A 10,086-nucleotide genomic window follows, 5' to 3' on the forward strand; every position below is an offset into this window, starting at 1 on the left:
TTTCTGCCACACCCGTTGCTGACAGGTGTATAAAATCAAGGACACCGCCATGTAATCTCCAGAGACAAACATTCGCAGTATAATGGCTTTACTGAAGAGCTCAGTGACTTTCAACGTGGCACCGTCATAGGATGCCACCTTTCCAACAAATCGGTTCATCAGTGGCCTCCTGAGTGGCGCAGTGGTCTAAGGCACTGCATCGCAGTGCTAGCTGTGCCACTAGAGATTCTGGGTTAGAGTCCAGGCTCTGTCACAGACGGCCGCGACCGGGAGACCCATGGGGCAGCGCACAATTGGCCCAGCACCGTCTGGATTACGGGAGGGTTTGGTGTACGGTGTTTCCTCCAACACATTGGTGCGGCTGGGTTGGTTGGGTTGTTTTTCGGAGGACGGCGGCTCACGACCTTTGCCTCTCCCGAGTTCGTACGGTGACAAGACTGTAACTACCAATTGGGTAAAAAATGTTTACATGTTTTATTTCATTTTTCTATTTTAAATCAGTTTGTTTTAATTTATGCCCTGCTAGAGCTGCCCCGGTCAACTGCAAGTGCTGTTATGATTCTAGATGATTCTGTGTTTCCAAATTTGTGGCAACAGTTTGGGGAAGGACCTTTCCTGTTTCAGCATGACAATGTCCCCGTGCACAAAGCGACGTCCATACAGAAATAGTTTGTCGAGATCGGCATGGATGAACTTGACTGGCCTACAAAGAGCCCTGACCTCAACCCCAAGGAACACCTTTGGGATGAATTGGAACGCAGACTTCGAGCCAGGCCTAATCACCCAACATCAGTGCCCGACTTCACTAATGCTCTTGTGGCTAAATGAAAGCAAGTCCCCGCAGCAATGTTCCAACATCTTATGGAAAGCCTTTCCAGAAGAGTGGAGGCTGTTATAGCAGCAAAGGGGGGACCAACTAAATATTAATGCCCATGATTTTGGAGTGAGATGCTCGACGAGCAGGTGTCCACATACTTTTGGTAATGCGTGTATATTAAAAGACAGCGTTTATATGAATTTGATTTCATACCCTTGAATCCCATGTAAAAACAGCAAGGGACATGATCAAGGAAGTAGGCAGGACTTTCAAGTCACATGTGCCAAATACAATGGGTGTAGATTTTGGGACATATTAAATCAGATCCACTTTAGCCGACATCCACATAGTGGTTATTTTGGCGTGTCGGAGGTAGAACTGCGTTAAGAGCTGTCAAATCCACAAGAAGCTCCTGGCATTATACCTAAAGCGTACATCGCCATTGGATGCACAGAGTTAGATTAAGAGAAATCCCATGCAGCCTAGTTTACAAGTTGGAACACTGGAATGTGAGATGTAATCCACACCTTGATTAGGCTGATAGAAATCCTCATTATTTTGTTTAACAGCCTACACTTTCACGTTCCGAACTTCTAACGCAAGTGGGGCGGATGTGGCTTTGTGACAATGATAGCAAGACCAGCTGCTCACCGATTTGACGGCTACAACTCCAACATCGTTCCACCTTGAACACGGCCAGGTTAACCAGCCAGGTTAACGCTTGATCTGATTGAATCCTGTCCTTTACTATGAAATATTTGCTTACGAGCCCTTCCCAACGACGCAGAGTAAAAATATATATTTAAAAAATACAAATATATATAAATACAAAAAAATAATACAAATAAATAAATGACAATAAAAATAATGTATTGCTATAACCTAACTGACATGAAGGTTATCCATAAATTGTTTTACATAGGAATCTCTTGCTTCTGTGTCCTGGGCTGGCACAATTACCGTACAACCCTGTAACAGATGGCTATGGATGAAGACCGTCATGAAAATGTAATAAACCATAAAAATAGTGTATTGCTATAACCTAACTGACAAACCTAATCCATACTTTTTTCCCCATAGGAATCTCTTGCTTCTGTGTCCTGGGCTGGCACAATTACCGTACAACCCTGTAACCGATGGCTATGGATGAAGACTGTCATGAAAATGTAATGAACCGTCATAACCGCAAAAACATGTCAATTAACACTTTTTTTTGCGGATCGAACAGCTGACAGAAAACGGGACGGTCAGGCATTCGTGTGGCCGAGTCCGTTTCTGCCATAGAATTAGGAATTAGAACACAAGAATGGACATGAAAGGTCTTATAACAGTATTAAAGTCAGCCATTTTGTTCAGTGAGTTGGTCAACCATGGTCAGCCAGTGTGCTGCGATAAGATATTGTGTAAAATAATACATTGAAGATTATCTGCACAGTATATTTATTAGCTAGCCAGCCAGTTTAAGTTGAATGATTTCCAGTAATTGTTCAAATGAACTGCCAATATGGCAACATTCCATACAAACAGTGCAGTCAATCCACAGCCATACACTGGCTGACATCAGTTGATGATAGATAGGTCTTATACAAGTTGTAAATGCAAAAGTACTGATATTGTATCATATTACAACACTCACAGCTTTCCAAGAAAACAAACCGTGAGACATTTATGGTCCGTTTAGATATAATATAGAGACTATTTATACAGAAAATGTGTATAAAACCTGTATAAACTGTATTTATAATTTTATGCCAATATTTTAGGTTAACAATCATTCTATTACACAATCTCTGATATCACATGCCTTACTTGAATTGTTCTGCATAAGTAAAACAGAGAAATACAGTACATGCAGTAGAGGTCAATGGAATTCGACCAAAACAATGGGAATGCCATTGAAACGTGTGGGTGAAAGATGCCGTAGAGGAAAGATCCTGAATCTCCTTGTTGCTACCCAGCTAAATTAGCCTACATTTAGGCTATTGTTTATGTGTGTATTTCACACTATGTTGAGGTAAAAAATCAGAGTATAATGGTTGTATGGATGTCAACCCCAATATATGTTCATGTTATCTTCATCATTCAACTGCATTACAGTTAAAAACTACCACCAACGATTGCTCTGTGCTAGCGATGCTAACAGTTTATTCGAACGGGAGTTAGCATTTAGCAGTCACTTCTTCTAAATCTGAAAAGGGACTACTTCGAAATGTTACGCAGCGAAAACAGCCAAATATATCCAAATGGGACTTTAGTAACCACATTGTGGACCTGTTACAATACATCAATCATGACGGATTTGTATTTCATTTTTTTACCCCTTATTCTCCCCAGTTGGTAGTTACAGTCTTGTCCCATCGCTGCAACTCCTGTATGGACTAGGGAGAGGCGAAGGTCGAGAGCTGTGTGTGCTCCGAAACACGACACCGCCAAACCACACTGCTTCTTGTCACACTGCTCGCTTAACCTGGAAGCCAGACGCACTAATGTGGAGGTGCATTGCGCATGGCCCGCCACAGGAGTCGCTAGAGTGCGATGGGAAAAGGACAACCCGGCTGTCCCCTAACCCGGAAGACCCTGGGCCAATTGTCCGCTGCCTCATGGGTCTGGGATCGAACCAGAATCTGATGTGACACAGCTAGCACTGCGAAGCAGTGCCTTAGACTGCTGCTCCACTCCAGAGGCACAATCATGACGGATTTGTGAATATCCACTTTCTTAGTTAAGATTTGTTGAACTTGCGCCAATCTGGCATCCTTCTTCTATTCCCCGCGGTCTGCATTCCACTGACCTCTTTACCGCATCTATGAATCACCTCTGCCTCTACTGCCATTCATTCCAATTAGACTGGTTTGGATTTTTCCCTGTCTAAAATGGCTGACATTTTCACCCCACTCTAGAACTTTTGAGTGTTTATGACATTCTACTGCTGTAACATGGACTCTCCAACGTGATGAAACTTTGTTGCTCCTTGCTGAAACAATTCAGGAGCGGAGGAAAGAAGAAAATGTTTGTCTTTTGCAATTCAAACGGTTATAATGGTGACCAAGCAGGCTGATCAATTACCACCATCCAAAACTCCATGACGGTCACAGCCTTTGTCTCAATGATGAAGCTTCTGATGTCTTTTCAGATTGCTGGAGTGGGAGAACCTGCGCCCGCACTGTGCACAACTGAAGGGCTTCTCCCCAGTGTGGACGTTCAGGTGCATTTGGAGATGGCTGGCGCACACAAAGCTCTTCTCACACAAGGTGCAGGAGAATGATCGCCTTCTGGTGTGGATGGCCACATGCCGCCGCAAGTCACTCTCGTGGACAAACTTCTTATGGCATGTTGGGCAACCATACGGTCGTTCTATGGTGCCAGGTGTAATGTCTGTGGCAAGATTATTCGAGTGACAGGAAGTTGTGGTGCTTGGTCTAAAATGGCAGAAAGGAAGTGAGGCATGAGCTGGTTGTTGAGCTCCTCTTCCTGGTATTTCAGAGTGTCTATGGAAGCTTGCCAACGAACACCAACTATCTTTGTTGGCCTCACCTGCATTTCCTGTGTCAAGATGCATGCCTGTATTTATCTCTGAGGGCCGGAATCCGGGTGAAACCAATTGCATAGTGTTGTCTCTCATCAATTCGGGGTGAACGGGGCGAATCATTGGTGCGTTCCTCTCAAACACTCCCACTCCCTGCCTATTTCCAGTCCCATTGACCTGTTGTGTAGTAGTTGTACCCACCTGACGCCACTCTAAATCTCTAGCTACTTGCTGGCCACTGGATACAGAGTCAATCACTATCACATTTTCTGATGAAGAATGGAACGATTTGGGGGAAAACCTGTGGTTTTCTAGCCCTACACTTCTCATTTCTATGTCTGAGCTAGTCTGTGTTTCTGGGCCCACTTGGCCACTCCCTAGGTCCATTACTTTAGTGTGAGCAGCAGAGGCGCCATCATCAGTCACTACTACCTCTCTCCACACCTGGTTTAAAGAATCTCTTAGGAGATTGAGGTCCCCGTTCATGTCACACTTAGTGTCCAAACTCTGTCTCTCTGCTCTGGGTTCAAATCCTGTGTGTTGCTGGGGTCCCTGGTTCACATTCCCTGTTTCTGATTGGAGGAGGACGGCGTCAGATCCACTGACCTCCATAGCGGTGTTGTAGTTGTTGTTGCCTCTGGGGCCACTGAGCTGGAAGGCGGGGTCCTCTGTGGTGGCTGCAGCCGGTTGGGTGGTTAGTTCTCTGCCCTCCGCTGTTCTAGCTGGGTGGCTGATCCTAGAGTCCTGGTCATCTGCTTCCCCCTCATCCTTGATGATTAGCAGGTCTGGTTCCCCTTCCTCTGTCTCTGCTGACTGCTGATGGGGTTAAGTGGGAGAGATGAGTGAGTGAGACAGAGCATACACTATCTACTGAATGGAGATATGGGCATGACATGGGATTTAGTGAAATTCATAGTAGTTGTCTTGTTGTTATTGTGTTATAATCAGTGGTGTAGTGGAGGGTAAACTCCACCGTCTGTATGTTACACATGCCTTTACAAACTTTTAGTGCAAAAATGCATTGAAAGTATAGGGACTGTTACTTTACTCACCGCAAACGGCAATCACTTTTTACTTGCCTATTTTTAACCACTACATCACTAGTTATAATGTGCTGGTATATACACGTCTATTCAGACATAACCTCATCCCCAGGCGGAAGGAAGTGTCTGGTGTCCGAGACTAAAACAGACATAAGTCTGTGACAGTCTAAAATCGTCTGTTAAAATTGGAACTTACCTCATCACTTGTAGCAGCCATATGCTTTGATGGAGAGACGTCGTCTTGGTCCACGTCTATGGGCTGTCTGTCTCTTTGAATGCTGCTGTTCCCAAAACTCCTGTTGGAAAGTCTGGCTCTTCCTTGCCAAGTAGGTCCTGGAAATAATTTGACCCCATCCATCAATGGTGTTTTACAAAGTACCAAACAACGATTTAGCGATTTAGACTATCTGCACACTGTCACATTCATCATCACCACCAACCTGTCATTGCCTTCTCTCGATGGTTGTGTCTGTTTAGGAGGCGTATTCCATGGAAGCGATTGTGGACGGACCCCTCTGAAAGCTTTATTCTCTCAGCCCGAAACCTCGCGATCTGAAATTCCATCAATTTCAATTTCCTCCGGAGAAAGTCGTTGTCCTTGTGGCTTTGGGACATCTCCAGATGTACAACCGCATAACCATCGTCAACAATTTTGCAGATTTCGGCTACAGCCGCGTTGGCTAACACCTCCATGATTGAGGCTATCTGCGCCTGGAACTCGACCACGGAACCCGACATTGTCCCCCGACGCTTTTGGCCCCTTTTCAACGAAACAGTTTTTATGTTTCTATGTTATGATAATTTACAGTTATCTAGCTAGCTATTAAAATAAAGAGAATCATATCAGAAACTACACATCGCTGGCTAGCTTTGTTTTTAGCTGGTGAGATTATGTTTCCTTTTGCTGGATGGTAGAGTTGAAAGTTGGACACCGCCACCTACTGTACAGGAGTGTTCCACAATAACAACAATGTTGTAGCTATGTAATAAACTACAGGTTCTCTGGCATAAACCATGTTTCATGATAAAAACAGCAATAACAACAGTATGACTGACATTAAATGGATATTAATTCCATCCATCACATCTCTATAATTTTCTTGTAGCCGATCAGTCTAATAGTACATCTATATTGTTGAGATGCAAATTTAAATTGTAATGATTAAATACCGTTCTTTGGTTTGCCACTGCACCAAAACATATTGAATCACATTTTTATTTCTCACATGCGCCCAATACAATCTTTCCGTGAAATGTTTACATGGAAGCAAATTCATAGGGATGTTTAAAATCTTCAGCCGTCATAATTTATACATTATCAATCCACTCAGTCCCATTAGCTATTTATGCTATTTATGCTATATTCAAATATTTTTCTCTTTAAACTGTTAGCAAGCGTTTACTTAAGAGTACATTCTCAGTGTGTTTTTTCAGTTAGTTTGGAGACAAGTATTAACCCTGAGTCTACTCTTCGATTTACTTTTATTGAAGGCATTGATTAATTCCTTTGAACGTCATATTGTATGATGATTGTGTATTTTTGTACTTGAACTAAATAGTAAATAATCATTGTTGAAGGAAAATGTGTGTGTTTGATTTAATTCACTGCTTTGTTATAAGTCAAAGAAGGCTGATTTGTAAAACATTTGATTCCTTTAAGTAGCAGCTACGCTACAGTAGGTGGCAATGTTGAAACTAACATAAATATTGTGTGTTGCAACCTTTATTTTGGAAAAATATCGAGGAAGTAGCCGACAACCTTTTGTTTCCGGAACAAAAACAAACGAAATAGAGATGTGTTCGAAGCATACCGCTTATCTATGGTGTGACGTCTCAGGACATTAACTGAACACTGCATTGCAAATGAGCTAGTAGGACTATAATACAAGTGTTTAACATATAAATAGTACCAATCCAAGGAAGGGCATGTCCAATACCGTTGTCTTTCATGCTCAGCTAGCCTCCATCATTGAGGTTTTGGCGAATGCAGCCGTTGCCGAAATCTGCAAACTTGTAGATGATGGCCATGCTGCTTTACGTTTGGAAATTTCCCATAGCCAGAAAGAAATTGATAACCTGCGGAGGAAGCTGCTTTTGACAAAATTCCAGAATTCTCGACGGAGCGCAGAGAGATTTGGAGCCCTGCGACGCACAGTTCACAGGCGAGTGGACCCGGATCATGTTGCCCGGGAGAGAGAGAGCTTCGTAGAAAAGGCAAAAAGCAGACTTGGATATTGTAGGTCTTTTTTAAACTAATTTTTAACATATTAAAAATGACGTGTAATGTAACGTTTATGAAGGGTTCTCTTTTCTGGTGCAGTGGAAAATCGTTTTGCCTACAGTGAAGGGGGCAAACGTATGCAGGATGTCACCAACCGGAGAGACGCAGGACGCACAGCGACAGACCAGGATGGGGCCATGCAGGTCAATTGTCATAGACAGGGTCAAATTGATTACTTGTGTTTTCATATTTCAAATGTTGGTGAGGATATATTCATAATAAAACATTTTCTGGTGAATACAAAAACACAGATGGCAGATATGCAAGAGGCACCTCATATCAAAATGGAAAATCTTGACACCAGCATAACCGAAGGTATTACACACTAGATTTCTGAAAACTTTTGGTATTGTTCAAGTCTATGCAATTTACACTTTATGTTGAGTAAAGCCTTCAATGTTTATTGCAGTATTTGATTAACTTCTTAGTCATTACCAATAACTAATAAATAAGGCAAAGAAGAATCCGTCTCCACTACAGGAAGCTGATGCTGTGCTTTACGTTGACTCATTTCAGAGATTGTCCAACCAGTCAGTGAGAGCAGTGAGAAGATCATTGTAGCAGAACCAGGTTCTTCATCATCTACTGAACCCACAGACCTTCTGGACCAGCAGGACAACAGACACAGAGCTCCAGACACCTCACTCAATATAGAACCTGAAAACCAGACGTTCCAGCATCCAGCGTCACAATACAGCAGAGCAAGACAGGACCATCAGGTTGCTGAGGGTGTGACCTGGGAAACTGACCATCAACCTATAGAATACAGCCTGTCCCATTGGACAGAGAACCAAGAGACTGACAACCCAACTGTGAATGCTCCTCACAATGCAGGGCCAGACTCCAAGAGGCTGTCTGAACATCCAGAGAGGAGAGGGGTGCCTGGTAACTCTGGGGTCTGCATGTCTGCTTCAGGCTCTCTGGACTGGGTGCCTGATGTGGTGATGGTGGACTCAGTTCCCATTAAAGTGGAGGCAGATATGAGTTCAGAATGGAGCATAACTGGCCAAGAGGTGACATCTGGAGACATCTGTTCAGAAAGCAGGCAGCTTGTGGACAACAGAGGAAGAGGGGGAATGGAGTCTGGACAGACAAAGTGTCCCCCTGACACTCAACATGCAGAGCAAGGGACAACTGTAGGATCAAGGTCCAAGTTGCCAGATTTCAGTGGACTGTCCAACCGAAACAGATTTTCATCCCCAAGGGTTACCCTCCACCAGGTTCCCCAAAGAGGGAAGCCAGCCCCCTTCCCGAATTTCAACAGAGGCTCCACTTCTTCATCGAAAGGCATAGAAAAGCAGCCGCAACAGCTGATGTCTCACTCCACCCAGAGGCAGCTCCGGTGCAGCCTCTGTGGAAAGCCCTTCCCTCAGCCGGCATACCTAAGGAGGCACATGCGGGTCCATACGGGGGAGAAACCGTACGGCTGCAGCCACTGCACCAAGCGCTTCTCCCACAGCCACCAGCTGAAGATGCATGAGAGAGTCCACACAGGAGAGAAACCATTTCACTGTGTCTACTGTGGGAAGTGCTTCACCCAGTCCGGCCACATGAAGAGGCACCTCCTCGTCCACACTGGCGGCAGGCCACAGGACATTGTGCTGCCCTGAGTGTACCAAGGTGAAGTTTCCCCTAGGTACAGATCTAGAATCAGCTTCCTCTTCCCCAATCCTAACCTTAAGCATTAGTGGAAAAAAATATACTAAACTGACCGAAGATCAGCTTCTAGGGGTAACTTCACACTACTCCACCTGGCATAATGATAAGTAGGGCCAGTAGTTTTTCCTCACCATGTGATCAGACCAGGAAAAACTCCTCTCTAGTTGTAAGGGGACTGGCTCCACACTACTGGAGTTTTCATATGAACACTGGGTCCATGTGTTTTTAACAGTTTGGATTAGAGGTCGACCAATAATGATTTTTCAATACTGATACCGATTATTGGAGGCCAAAAAAAGCTGATACCGATGAATCGGACGATTTATATATATATATATATATATATATATATATATATATATATATATATATATATATGAAATAATGACAATTACAACAATACTGAATGAACAATGAACACTTTTATTTTAACTTAATATAATATTTCAATAAAATAAATGTAGTCTCTTATAAATAATGGACATGTTCAATTTGGATTAAATAATGCAAAAACAAGGTGTTGGAGAAGAAAGTAAAAGTGCAATATGTGCCATGTAAAAAAGCTAACGTTTAAGTTCCTTGCTCAGAACATGAGAACATATGAAAGCTGGTGGTTCCTTTTAACATGAGTCTTCAATATTCCCAGGTAAAAAGTATTAGGTTGTAGTTATTATAGGACTATTTCTCTCTATACCATTTGTATTTCATATACCTTTGACTATTGGATGTTGTAATAGGTACTTTAGTATTGCCAGCCTAA

The 10,086-nt window shown here is 43.2% G+C and overlaps 2 protein-coding genes across 4 annotated transcripts in view; one reads left to right on the plus strand and one right to left on the minus strand.

The window, feature by feature from the left end:
* Window positions 1-7,049, minus strand: part of LOC110534748 (zinc finger protein 829) — a 44,149-nt gene extending 37,100 nt beyond the window's left edge. The window contains exons 1-3 of one of the 3 annotated variants that reach the window (XM_036933908.1): window positions 5,827-7,049; window positions 5,583-5,719; window positions 4,950-5,159 (exon numbers count right to left, since the gene is read on the minus strand). In XM_036933908.1, the coding sequence (XP_036789803.1) occupies window positions 4,950-5,159; window positions 5,583-5,719; window positions 5,827-6,124 (645 nt within the window). In that variant the 5' untranslated portion in view covers window positions 6,125-7,049. The remainder of the gene's footprint in view (window positions 1-4,949; window positions 5,160-5,582; window positions 5,720-5,826) is intronic. The other 2 variants (XM_036933900.1, XM_036933907.1) reach the window with 2 other exon arrangements.
* A 125-nt stretch (window positions 7,050-7,174) lies between these two features.
* LOC110534805 (zinc finger and SCAN domain-containing protein 5B-like) lies at window positions 7,175-9,673 on the plus strand. Its single transcript, XM_036933910.1, has 4 exons — window positions 7,175-7,622; window positions 7,707-7,810; window positions 7,919-7,982; window positions 8,184-9,673. Exons 1-4 carry the CDS (start codon window positions 7,313-7,315, stop codon window positions 9,275-9,277), a joined length of 1,572 nt encoding a protein of 523 aa, XP_036789805.1. The 5' UTR covers window positions 7,175-7,312; the 3' UTR covers window positions 9,278-9,673.
* The last annotated feature ends 413 nt before the right edge of the window (window positions 9,674-10,086 follow it).

This window comes from Oncorhynchus mykiss, chromosome 10 (genome assembly GCF_013265735.2).
Source record: "Oncorhynchus mykiss isolate Arlee chromosome 10, USDA_OmykA_1.1, whole genome shotgun sequence".
Classification (NCBI taxonomy): Eukaryota; Metazoa; Chordata; class Actinopteri; order Salmoniformes; family Salmonidae; genus Oncorhynchus; species Oncorhynchus mykiss.